The 12,385-nt window shown below is 55.1% G+C and overlaps 1 protein-coding gene across 5 annotated transcripts; it reads right to left on the reverse strand.

Moving 5' to 3' along the window:
- Window positions 1-958: 958 nt before the first annotated feature.
- Window positions 959-11,911, reverse strand: ARHGEF15 (Rho guanine nucleotide exchange factor 15). 5 transcript variants are annotated; one of them, XM_057500896.1, is made up of 17 exons: window positions 11,757-11,873; window positions 11,179-11,213; window positions 9,183-9,841; window positions 8,643-8,975; window positions 8,364-8,418; window positions 7,111-7,169; window positions 6,798-7,009; window positions 6,526-6,686; window positions 6,239-6,391; window positions 5,972-6,101; window positions 4,563-4,682; window positions 4,370-4,462; window positions 4,127-4,287; window positions 3,882-4,034; window positions 3,644-3,726; window positions 3,427-3,531; window positions 959-2,663 (listed from the first exon to the last, which is right to left on the reverse strand). In XM_057500896.1, exons 3-17 carry the CDS (start codon window positions 9,790-9,792, stop codon window positions 2,512-2,514), a joined length of 2,580 nt encoding a protein of 859 aa, XP_057356879.1. In that variant the 5' UTR covers window positions 9,793-9,841; window positions 11,179-11,213; window positions 11,757-11,873; the 3' UTR covers window positions 959-2,511. The 5 variants fall into 5 exon arrangements, with proteins under 5 accessions (XP_057356879.1, XP_036752035.2, XP_057356878.1 ...); XM_036896140.2 differs by lacking the exon at window positions 11,179-11,213 and having other exon boundaries at window positions 4,563-4,637; window positions 11,757-11,911; XM_057500895.1 differs by lacking the exon at window positions 11,179-11,213 and having other exon boundaries at window positions 11,757-11,911.
- Between the last annotated feature and the right edge of the window lie 474 nt (window positions 11,912-12,385).

A 12,385-nucleotide genomic window follows, 5' to 3' on the forward strand; every position in this document is an offset into this window, starting at 1 on the left:
GGGCTTCCTTAGCAGCAGGGCTCAGGGAGGGGGTGAGGAGCTGGGAGGGAGTGTAACAAAGGACCCATGTGTAGCTTTGCCTCTGCCTCTGGATGTCCATCTGTCTGTCCCTGAGTTTCTCCGAGGAAGAGGGAAGCTTAGTGGAGAGGAGCTCCCCCCACCAGGAAGCTTAAGGGAGCACGCGCACCAGCTTCCTCCCATGACCGCTACCTTCTCTTCCGGGAGGTTGAGCCCTTTGTTGCCACCCGGGGAATGCTCCCTGCCGGCCTTGCCCAAAGTCACACACACACACACACACACACACACACACACACACACACACACACACACACACACACACACACACACACGTGGGCACACAAGCATTCTGTATCACAGAGCCTGCTGTATTTTCCTCATAGTACCCACTGCTGCCTAATTTTATCTCACTAATTTGTTTACTTGGTAATCGTCCCCCTCCATCTCCCTCAGAATGCAGGCTCCCTGGGAGCAAGGCCCTTGTCTTTTTCACCTCTATATCCCCAGTGCCTGGCACATAGAAGGCACTCAATTAATAGGTGTAGAATTGAATTGAATTAAACAGAGATGCTTGGCTGGTCAGTAAAAGATCTTTGTGGCTGACTGACTGCCTTTTTTGTCCTTCTCACTGTATCTTCATCCCCTGCCGGATCCCCAGCCATACCGGCCCCCACCCTGTCCTCTTCACCAACCTGCAGTGTCTCTCTGCTCCAGCACTGGCAAACCCACCCCCACCCCCACCCCCACCACTGCTGCCACCTTAGATCCCTCAGCAGTCATGAGTGTGCCCACAAACTTGGGCCTTGTACCTGGTCTCTCAGCCCCAGTTCCCAGAACTGACCCCTGCTCTCAACCCTTTTTCAACCAGGTCCATCCCCTAATAGAGCCACATTTGGAAACCTGTGCTCCTTTAAGCACACACTGCCCTGCAGAGCCTCAATCAACTCCACCAACATTTATTGAGGGTTTCTCATTTACCTGGCACTGTGCTCGGTGAATCCCCAAAGTCATGGACATGCCAAATGCCAGGGCTTTTCCCCCTCCGAAGCTTGCCAGAGTCCTTGCATCTCCTGTGGTCAGCATGGCAGCTTCTGTCCTGGGCAGGTTACCATCCATGAGCTGAAGAGAAGTTGTGATGGCCTAGCTCAGGGAAGGCCTGGGCTGGGCCTAGGCTACCACTTGCCAGCAGCTGTCTCCTCCACTCTGTCTCCGTCCCTCTTCTCCTTCTGGCTTCGTGGCTTCTCCTTTGGGGGCATTTTCTCATCTGGAAACAGATGCTCCAGATGGGGTTGAGCAGCAGCACTGGCTCTCTTCTCTCCCCACTGCTTGACCCAGTGTTTTAGCGAGAGGACCAGGGTGAAGACAAGAAAGCCCAGAAGGTTCACCAGCTGGCCTGTGATCCACGGCTCCTGTTTCCTTACCCAAATCTGGGACCCAGAGCAGGTCTGAAGCCCAAGGTTAAGGCTGAATGACTGGTTATAGTTCAGGTTGGAGGGTCTGTAGGCAGGGATTATAGAGGCCAAGCTTTGGGCAGCAGAAGGGCCTGCAGGTTCCAGGGGGTCTCAGCCCCTAGTTACTGGCCATCTTCAGTCACTTTGGCTCCTCTGCCAGGTTGTTTGGCTGCTCTGTAACATCACCCTCCAACCGTCATGGAACACTGGCCTCCAAAGGACCCAGAAGCCAGGATCCTCATCCCAGCTCTGGCCTCTGGCTGCCAAGCCACATTCTCCTCTGGAGCTTAGACCTAGTGTCTTTCTTGGAGAGAACAGGAAAAATGTGGGGAAAGTAGGGGTGGGGAGAAATGAGCACTCAATCATCTGGGGAGGGGGCAAGACCACACACACACCATGTTCAGCAGAATCGCCTTCCCTGATGCGTACACAGACACACACATTCACGCACATGTGCACATGCGCACACATGGATTCTCTCAGACACACACACTGGATTCTTCTAGAAGCAAGCAAGTGGCTTGAGAGGGCAGAGGAGGCACCCCAGGAATAGAATCTAATACTTCCTAGACTCAAGGGGCAGGACGGTGGTTGCTATAGAACCAAGCAAGGCCACTGCTGGTCTCCTGGGCCCAGATCACCATCTTCTTTGGCTGGATGGGCCCCTGCTCATCATTGTTGGCTATTTTATCCTAGGACTTTATCTCCAATGCAGCCCTTTTGCAACTTTGTTTACCTAGTTTCGCCTTCCTTGACATGAGCACAGCAGGGATACTCACTGGCCAGCGCTCAGCCAGCTCAGTATCCACTGGCTGTTCCTCACTAAGCCTCTGTTTCCATTGGCAACCCACTCAAGCCAACCTCATTCTCCCTCCTGCGTGGGCGTGGACGACTCCGTTTTCACTGGCTGCCCTATCCTGAAGCTTGGTCCCTATTGGTTGCCACTAGAGGTAGCGTTTCAACTGACAGCGAATCCAAAGGATGGATGGCCTTTGTCCTCTTGGTGCCAGATGTCAAAACCTGTGCTGACCCCCAACCTGCTTTAGGGTGGGGGGGCAATGGGGGATCCTGGAGAGGGCTCAACAGCCTCGAGGAGCCTCTGGTGCTGGCGAAGGTGCTTCCTCCTTTCGTGTTCCCCTGTGACTTCACACACCAACTGGGCAGGGAAGGCCCCAGGAAGCCCCTTCAGCCAGCCTGGGGAAAGAGAGACAGGGTCCCAAGTGCAGCCAGGGCAGAGGACAGATCACAAGAGAAAGAAGGCTCAATAGGGAGTAATGTCAGAGGGCCATGGTGGGTGTAGGAATGAGTGGGAAGTCTGGAGCACTGGTAGAAAGGCCATTAGTGGGGGAGGCAATAGCAGCATGAGAGAGGGTCGTGGTCACTCCTCTGTCAAGCCCTGCAGTGGCTGCTCGTTTCACTCAGAGTGACAGTGGAGTCCTTACAGGGACCTCCAAGGACCTGTGTGATCTGGTCCCCATTACCTCTATGACCTCATCTCTTCCCTCCCCTTTCCTCACTCCCTCTGGCCACACTGGCCTCCTTCCTGGTCCCCGAACACACCGCCTGCAGGGCCTGGCCACTGACTCCTGACTCCATCTGGGACACTGTTCTCCCAGACACCGAATTCGTAAATTCCTCACTTCAGTCAAGTCGCTGCTCACATGGTGCCTCCTCATGGACCTCAACATCCCTATTTTAAATTGTAACCGCACCCAAACCTGGGACTCCTGATCTCCTTGACTTTGCCCCACTTGTGTTTTCCCACAGCACTAATGGCCTTCAGACACACTGTATAATTCACTTATTTATCTTTTTTGTTCTTTATTGTTCTCCTCTACTAGAATGTATGCTCCTACGGGGCAAGAATGAGTGTTTGGTTCACAATGCCTAGAATAGCTGGCAGCACCTCCTAGGTGGTTAATAAATAGCTATTGAATAAATGAGTAGAATCTCTCACCTTCAGGGCCCTTGTGCAGGTGCCTGGGGGGAGCCCTGGACTCTAGACTCCGTCCCTCGCTCTTGACTGGCACAGAAGACTCTGAGCACAGTTCCTGGGAACAGTCTGTTTGCAGGTGGGTGACATTACAGCAGGATCAAGGCTCTTTTTGGCTTCTTCCCCATATTGCCCTTAAGACTCACTTTTCCCTCCCTCCTGATCTCGAGGGGATACTCACCACAGTCATCATAGAGGGTGTCTGAGGAGCAGGGCAGGGGGCCTGGGGTAGGGAATGCTCCCAGCCAGCGCTGCATGTCTGATCTGGTGGGGATATGGGGAGGGGTCACAGTTGGCCCAGGAGATCCTCCTAGAAATTAGGGGCTGTGGAGGAGAGAATTTGGGGAAGAAGGATGTGGGGGGCTCTGAGAGGACAGGCAGTGGTCCCAAGGGTATTTTCTGAAAGAGACGCAACTCACAGGGACGAAGCTTGGAGTAGCCTGTGGGTGGGGCGGCCTTGGTGGTTGCTGAGAAGGGAGAGGCGGAATGTCGGGGGCCCAGATGGGTCTGGAACCTGCTGGGCCTGGACCAGAGAGCGATGGGCGTAGTCCAGAACCTGTAGCCGCTGCCCACTGCCCAGGGAAGAGGAAGTTCAGAGGCAGAGCAGGGATCTGGCTGAACTCCTCGCCACCCCAGCCTGGGCTCCCTCCCTCCTGAGACCCACCTCTTGGGCTGAGTGATGAGCAGCAGGTCACTGAAGAGCAACAGGCAGAGAGGAGTGAAGCGGGGGCGGGAGGTGAAGAGCACGCCCCCCCTCCGGCATCCTAACTCGGTCAGCTCCCCCTGCAGCTCCAGGCGCCTCGACCAGGAGACCAGGGGCAGGGCCTGCGGGGAAGCAGGGAGGAGGTTCTGGCTTGTTGCAGCACCATGGGGAAGGGGAAGAGGGGGAATCTGGGCAGGGACTAACCTTGACTTTGTGGAAGCGCAACCTCTGGGTGAGCCGGATCAGCTCCTCAGTCTGCTTCATGCGCCCCACCTCGGCGCTGCACCGCTCAATGATCTGGGGGAGGCGGAGCTGAGTCACCACCCTACTCTCTTCGGCCCCTTCCATCTCCACACCGCATCATCCCCGCCCCAGCCTCCGCGTCCCTCCTGCCCACCTTGCTGACAGCACCCAGGGCTCTCTGGGCATTCTCCTGACGGCTGGACCCTTCCTCGGTCTGGCACAGGATATTCTGGGGACAAGGAGGAAGGGTGATGGGGGCCCCTGCTCTGCGGCCCTGGGATTCAGAAGGACAGCAGCTCAGAGGACTATCTTGACAAAATGCTCAGTTTGGGGTACACAGGGCTGAAGGCCCAGCCTCAGCAAGACTGAGAGACCTCACCACTCACCACCTGCATAACCCTGAGCAAGTCATGTTACCTCTCTGAGCCGCATTTACCCCTCTTTAAAAGGGCGACCAATAAACAACATTGTTGTGAGCATTCAGTGAAGTAGTGTACGTAAAGTACTTAGCGTAGTGCTTGACACATAGTAGATACTGAAAAGAGGGTTACTGTTATTTTGGTCATCATTAACCACAACTATTGGTGCCAACAGTACAGAAGAGTGGTTAAGAATACCTGGATTTATATTTTGTCTATCGATCATTATCTGTATGATCTAGGGTGAGTTATTTAACCTATCTGTGCCTCAGTTTCATCATCTATAAAGTGGGGTCACTCACTCCTACCCTCATACAGTTGTTGGTAAGGTCAAACAGGTATATAGCTCTTGGGACCATACCTAGAACAGAGCACTCAATAGCTGTTTAGCTATTATGGCTGATTATTGTGTTGTCTACACTGGGGATATATAAAGCTGAATAAGATATAAAGAAGCTGATAATCTAGCTTGGGACTCTTCATACTGAGATCCCCACACTGGGTGACCTGGTTTAGGGAGAAATCTCTATTTTTCAGTAGAGTATTTCTTAACCTTTTTGTCCCCAGTATCACTCCATTAAGGAGCACTTTTACACATATTTTGCCTAATTGTACCCCCCACCATGAAATTTTAATACCATGTATTTCTATCTATAGAAAATATTATGTCTATTTATGTACCATGGTCCACTGGAGTATATAACCACCATTGGAATGTCTAAGGTTTTTCATCCCCAAAAGAACCAATTCTTGCCTCTTTGGCAATGGGGGATATCACCCCCATCAGGAAGGCATGCAGTGGAAGACTTCAGCTAGAGGAGACCTCAGAGATCACTCACCACATTCCCCAGAGACCCAGACAGAGGAAGGGACTTGCCCAAGGTCACTCAGCCTGTAAGTGGCAGAGCTAAGTCTAGAACTCAGGTTTCTAAGCAGAAGCTCTTTTCCTGCACCTACCCTGAGACATTTGGGCGGCTCCAGGTGGGACTTGGTGGGTCCTGGTTTGAAAGGCCCAGGAGTCCTGATTTAGGGGATGCCTGTGTTTGCCATAGAGTGGGATATGGTGATGGCCCGGCGGAGGCCCCTGGGGAGAGTTCTCCAATGAGGCTGGTGGGGCAGAAAAAGCCCCACACCAGGAGGGTACCTGCAGCAGCATGCGGAGCCTAGTGATGCGCTGAAAGGGCAGCAGCAGGAAGGAGGGTAGCGGAAGCCGCTCACACTTCGGGAGGCTCTGCAGCCGACGCAACTCGGTGGAAAAGCGCATGTTCGTGTCCCTGCAGAAACAGGCCCAGGTGGCTGGGCTGGCATCCACTTCAAGGCCCAAACCCCAGCCTGCCCTGCCCTGGACCCCAACCCTGCTCCCCAGCACCCCCCAACATGTGTGACGCGGCTCCACCTCCAGTACACTCACATAAGGCGGCTGTAGGTCTCCTCCTGATACTGCTGGTTCCGCACGTAGTCCACGTACACTGAGAAGGGACCCACAGCATGGGCATGCACCACGTCACACAGGTCGCTGATGTGGGGGGAAGAGCGCACTCGGGACAGTAACGTCCCTAGAAACCTGAAGGCGTGGGGAAACAAGCAATGGACCGGGAGCAGAGGGCCAGAGAAGAGCTGGGCACTAACGAAGGACCCGGGACGGGCAGAAAGCTAAGGGATACTCAGCAGCCCAAGGCCTGGCGGAACCCCACTGACCGTTCGCTGACTCCCTGGACTCGCTGCACATTGGAGAAGAGGGTGTGGTGATCCCGGGGTGTGAGCGTGTCCCGGAGAGCCTGGCTCTGCACAAAGGTGTCAGTCAGCAGGCGCAGAGAGCGCAGGTAGGAGGCCTCCGATGTCACCACCTCAAACAGGCTCTGAGGAGGAATAACAGGGCAGTGGTGGACAGCCCAGCTCCCAGCCAGCCCAGGACCCAGGTCCCATGCTCTTCCCCTACGCCTGCCCTGCCTGATCCCTGCTGCACCCACCTCCTGCATGCGTCTCTCCTGGGGGCCAAGGGTGTCCAGGAGGCCACTGGCTCGAACAGCAGGAAGCTCCTGCCACAGAGTATTGCGGGGTCCAGGAGGCCGTGCAAAGGTGGAAGCTTCTCCAGGATTAGTTGGAGAAGGAACCCCATCCTCACCGACCCCCCACAGCTCCTCTGACAGCACAGCTGCTCGGTATGTCTGGTACAGGGGCTCTGGAGAGCAGACGTAGTGCATCAGGGAAGTACAGTGCCCCAGAACCCTTCCCCACAGCTTGGTGGTCACAGGAGGGACCCCCAGGTCCAGAAGCCCTCACCGTCCTGCAGGGGCAGCTCCCAGTTCTGCTCCCTCAGCTCCTCCAGCCCCTCATCCTCCCTGTAAGGAGAGAAAAGGAAGGAGTCCCCGAGAGTGACCACTGTTGCACACCTCCAGGGGTTGCTGTTAAGTTCATAGTATAAGAGGTGCACAGCCCGCGTGCAGGGACCTGGCCAACCTTAGAGTTGTGGTTTGGTTGTTCTATTTTTAATGAGCCTGTTGTATGTGAAGCTCTGTATTAAGTGGGCCCCATCCATTCCTGTGATCTCAATTACTGTCCCAGAGACTTCCACGCCTCTATCTCCAGGTCTCTCATGTAGCACCCACTGTCTGGAATGTCCTATGTGTGCCTCAGTGAAACTCAGTGTGATCAAACCCAAACTCTTACACCTCCCCCTCTGCTCCAGTCATGAGCACCACCACACACCCATTCACCCAAGCTACAAAACCCCAGGAGAATAAACACCAGTAAATGCTTGTTAAATAAATGAATGGGCTTGTATTAATTCTGATAACAGTGATGAACCCAGAGTGACTAGCCAGCCCAGATAACACAGAAGAGATAGTCTTGGTTTTCAAATGGATTTTCAGACAATAATTGTAGCAAAGGCTCAAGATGGGGGAACTAAAACAGAGAATTTATTGTGGACCCACTCTTTAACAACATTACATTCTAACAAATCTATGAAGTACAGTTGACCCTTGAATAATGTGGGTTTGAACTGTGCAGGTCCACTTACATGTGCTTCTTTTTTTCCCATAAACATATTGGAAAATTTTTTGGAGATCTGTGGCAATTTGAAAAAAAAATGTCTGCTCTAGCTTACTTTATTGTAAGAATACAGTATTTATATAAAATACATATGGCATACAAATAGGTGCTAATCAACTGTGTATGTTATTGGTAAGGCTTCCGGTCAACAGTAAGCTATTAGTAGTTAACTTTTGTGGAGTTGAAAGTACAGGCAGATTTTTTACCTTGGGTACGGCACCCCTAACCCCGGAGTTGTTCAAGGGTCAACTGCAATTGGTAAGTTTACCCCCATTTCACAGATGAGAACGCTAAGACCCAAAAAGGTTAAGTGACTTGTACAGGTTCCTACAGCTGGTAAGGGACAAAACTGGGATCAGAAACCAGGGATGCTTCTTTTTAGAGTCCTAGTCCTTCACTCCACATCTGTGGAGGTGAGATTTCGCTGGACCCGAAGGTTAAATCAGCCCTCGGGTAGGAGTGAGGGTGGGGGTGTTTGGTACCTGCCCTCCATGGCTGCGGGAAGAGCATCCTGAGGAGCCTCATCAGGACAGGCCCCTGGAGAGGGAACCCAGAGTGAGAACAAACCCCCAGGCTCCCCAGGCCAGGACTCCCAACTCTTGCCCCACAGAGACTGTTAGAACTCCCATCAGTCCCAGAGCAGCAGTTAGTGGAGGAACAAAAAGCCCAGGGCCTGTTGGGGGTTGTAGTTCATTGGTTTTTAGACTCCACCTCCACCCCTTCCTTTCCAGCCCGGAGGTCCACTCCCCGAGGCCCTGTACCTGTTTGGATTCCATCTTCAGAGGGCAGATCGAGATCTGGCTGTGGGGAGTCCCCAGAGCTGAGGGCATCCTGCTTGACCCAAGTTGGTTTGGGCGGTTTTAGGGGAGGCAGGAGTTTGCGCTCAGCAGTGGAGCGATAGGATGTCAGGACAACTGGGGGGTGACGGACGCTTGGGGGGCCAGGCCGGGAGCGGGAGGTCCGCAGTGGGGAGGCCCGGCAGGGGGCCCTGGGGCCATCTTCGTAGCCCCCCACTGGTACCCATCGGAGCTCTAAGCCAGGCCGAGCTACATGGCACACACAGGGGCAGCAGGCAGGGCAGGCCAGGGCAGCATCTGTGGGAGACAGAGGTGTCCAAAGGAGAAGGCCTTTGGGGCCCGGACCCACAGTGCCCAGGCCTCAACCCTCCCCTTAACCTGCCCAGCAGTGAAAAGATGGAGGTCCAGCCCCATGCATCTATCTACCAAACATGAAATCCTCTTTTGTAAAGCACCCAGTCATAAAGCATTGAGCATTAAATTGAGCCTCCCCCCACCGTTCACCTGGAGTGCCGTTCTCCTGGGACCCACTCCCAGCCAGATTGGCCTGGGAAGTCTCTCTCTCTTCATCCACATCCATGTCCCCTTGGGAACAGGGCTCCTGGTCATCTGCAGCCTGTACTCTACCTTCAGCCCCCCACTCGAACCTGCCAGCCAATCTCCGCACGGTGCCTGGGGCCGAGGCAGAGCCATCCTGGGCTGGGACCTGGGCCGTGGGGAGCAGGGGCAGAGGTGTGCACGGTGACCCAGAGGGTTTGGGTGGGGGTGCTGGGGACCGGGGAGCAGGTTCTGAAGAGATGGAGAGCCGGGACCCTGGGCTGGGGGTGCTAGAAGGTGAATCTGGGAAAGTCTGGGAGTCAACGCTGGCTTTAGAAGCTGGGGGGGGCAGAAGGGCAGGGGCCTTGAGAGATGAGGCTGGGGGTTCCCAGAAGATAGGGGTGCACATGGGGGTTGGTGCATCTTTGGAGCTGAGGGGAGATTCTTGTGGAGAGGAGCCGTTGTGGTGGGGCCCTGGGGACTGGGCTGCTCGGGGACGAGAGGGGGGGCGGGGGCGGATGATCCGAGGGGGCTTCAGGGTAGGGGGTGTTGCTGCAGGGAGGGACTGGGCCGACATCTTCCTCTGAGCTCTTCAAAGGAGTGGGATGCTCTGCTGGAGTCATTCCCTGAGGGAGAGGGAAGGAGAAAGAGAGACCCTTAGTGCGAGCCCCAACCCTGTGAGTAGACTGCCCTGACTCTGGAACCACGAGGGAAGGCCGGTGCACTTCCTCTCCTTCCTTCTAATTTCCACTAATTTCTCTTGACCTCACCCCTCCTCCGACCATCCCCTGGGGCCCCCCACGCCCTCCAGGCAGCCCGTCTAGGCCCTCCCAGCCTCCATTTCTCTCAGTCATCTGGCTTCTGCTGCCACAATCAGGCCAGAGGAGACAGAGAGGGTGAGATACAGGTGCCTAGGTAGAGACCCAGGCTGGGGTGGGGGAGGTGGGGCAGTATGCAAGAGACCTGCATCAGAAAGGGAAATAAGGCCTGCTGGTATGGCCACTAAGATCTACCTGATGAAGGGCGTGTTTTGTGTCTGTATGTGTGTTATGGAGCCACGTGTGTGCTATTTCTAGTGCTTTATGAGCGGAGCATTGTATGGTGTTTCCAGAGTGTATATGTTATGTGCAGGTATGCAGAGGGAGAGTAGAGAACACAGAGTGAGGTGTGCGGTGTGAGAGATGGGGGTGTGAGGTGTATCTAGGCGGTATGTGCTGTCTGTGTGAGGCGCATGTGCAGTGTGTTTGTGTCTGTCCACGCGTGCGTCTGGGCTGTGAGGGATGCATCACTATTTCCCTGCTCCAGCAGGCCCTCCGCCCCCCATTTCCCAGTTCCTCTCTCCGGACTCTCCCTTTCCGGAGTATTTTTAGTCTCCTTTTCCTGCCATGAAGATTCCTGGAGCCTCTGACCCCAAGAGACCAAGAGGCCCAGGGCATGGTCCCTCCTGCCCCATCCTCAGCCCTGCCTGACCCCCGACTCCCATCTGGTCACAAAAATGGGCCCTAGTAGAATCCTGGGTCCTGCCAGGATGCCAGGAGACCAGACTGAAGGTGAGGACCAGGAGGCCAGGACACCTGGGCCTGGGCTTCACTTCCTCCCTCAGGGAAGGAGGCTGCAATCCTGAGGAGGCAGAAGGGTCAGAACTGAGAGACGCAGACGCGCCCAAACTCCCTTTGGGAGTCAGCAGTAGAGTCAGATCAGATCCCGCCAGGTCCCAGATTGGGATCCTGAGCAATAATGCAAGTGGGGGCTAGGGGGTGTAGGTTGTGCATCCTGCTACCCATCAACCTCTGTGCCCTGGCAGGAAAGGTGACCCAGGCAGTGGCCTTGCCGGATGGCCAGCTCCTCCCCAGCCTTGACCCCCTCAGGGAGCCAGCCCCCCATCAGGTACCTGCAGCTATTCCCTTTCCCACCTCCCACTAAAGCTCTCACAGGGACCCAGGGACTCACCCCAAACACTCACCCTTGAGTCCTCTCCACTCTCAGTCACCTCCCAGGCTGAGTGAGTAGGGGCAGGAAACAGGAATCGGATCCTGCTCCCAACCGGACACCACCCCCGCCCCTCCCACCCCCCAGCCAAACCACACAACACTCCACATGCGCCCAACTGGGGCTCTGGAAGATGTGAGGGACCCTGTATCTTATATCCCGGAGGCTAACAAGGTCCAGGGAAAGGCTGAAACTCAGGCGTGGAAATGGGCTCTTCTGTATGTATGTTGTGTGGGCATCGCTGTGTGGACAGGGGACTTGCAGGGGCTGGGTATGGACTAGAGTGGGGTGAGGATGGGGTGGCAATGGCACAGGGCTGCGCTGGCGGTAGGGCACGGGTGTCTAGACAAATCTGTATCAGCTAAGGGATGGTGTGTGTGCCTCCTCGTCCCGTCTATCTCTCCCACACCTCACAGGATAGCCTATCTTTTTAGCTTCCAACCTGTTCTTCTGGGTGTGAGTCAGCCCACTATTTCACACCAAGGGACTCTCTCCCTACCCAGGTTTCCCTCTCCCTCTCCCTAATTCTGCAGTAATGCCCCCTGATTTTACCTTTAGCTTTTTGGATGCAGTTCCTATTTTCAGTCTGTCCTGACCACCCCTTGGAGCAAGGAGTATGAGGCCAGGTCTCCCAGTGTCTCTGATCCTGTGTTTTGGGGGCAGGAACTGAGGGCCCAGATTGAGATCTCCACAGAGGAAGCCAGTTCCTCAGCCCCACCCAGCCATTGTGTCAGGCCTGCGTGTGCGTGTGCGCGCGCGCGCAGAGGAGGGAAAGAAGGGCCAGGGCGGGGCTCGTGGGTGGGGAGATGGGGATGTGGGGAGGACACTGAGTGCTGTCTCCTCTCAGGTGGGTGTGATGTTTGTGGGACCTCCGCCTGCTCACTGTTCTTAGTCCCTGTCTGTCTCGGTCCCAGCCCCTGACTCTCCATGTCCCACTGGGAGGCTTTGATGTTAATCGTCTGGGAGTTGGGCCCCTTGCGGGGGTGGGCAAGGGTCCTACTCACCATTAATTTGCTCTGGTTGAGGAGCAGAGTTCCCAGGGCTAGAGGTGTGTGTCATAAACACAACTGAGTGGGTGGAACGAGCCACACCCCAGCCTGGGAAGTAGGGTAGTGGGAGGAAGGGATGTTAGGAAATCTGGGAGTCTTTACCCATACCCAGGTGCCTACCTTTTTCTAGAC

The sequence above is a fragment of the Manis pentadactyla genome, chromosome 4, assembly GCF_030020395.1.
Source record: "Manis pentadactyla isolate mManPen7 chromosome 4, mManPen7.hap1, whole genome shotgun sequence".
Taxonomy (NCBI): domain Eukaryota; kingdom Metazoa; phylum Chordata; class Mammalia; order Pholidota; family Manidae; genus Manis; species Manis pentadactyla.

Bases quoted from the DNA above. Each gene is read 5' to 3' on its own strand.
- ARHGEF15 (XM_057500895.1), bottom strand. From the start codon at position 9,792: ATGTCGGCCCAGTCCCTCCCTGCAGCAACACCCCCTACCCTGAAGCCC. The intron at 6,102-6,238 runs GTGAGTGTACTG...CTGTTTCTGCAG, and splicing joins GAGACCTACAGCCGCCTTAT to GGACACGAACATGCGCTTTT. The intron at 3,532-3,643 runs GTGAGTATCCCC...ACCTGCAAACAG, and splicing joins CACCCTCTATGATGACTGTG to ACTGTTCCCAGGAACTGTGC.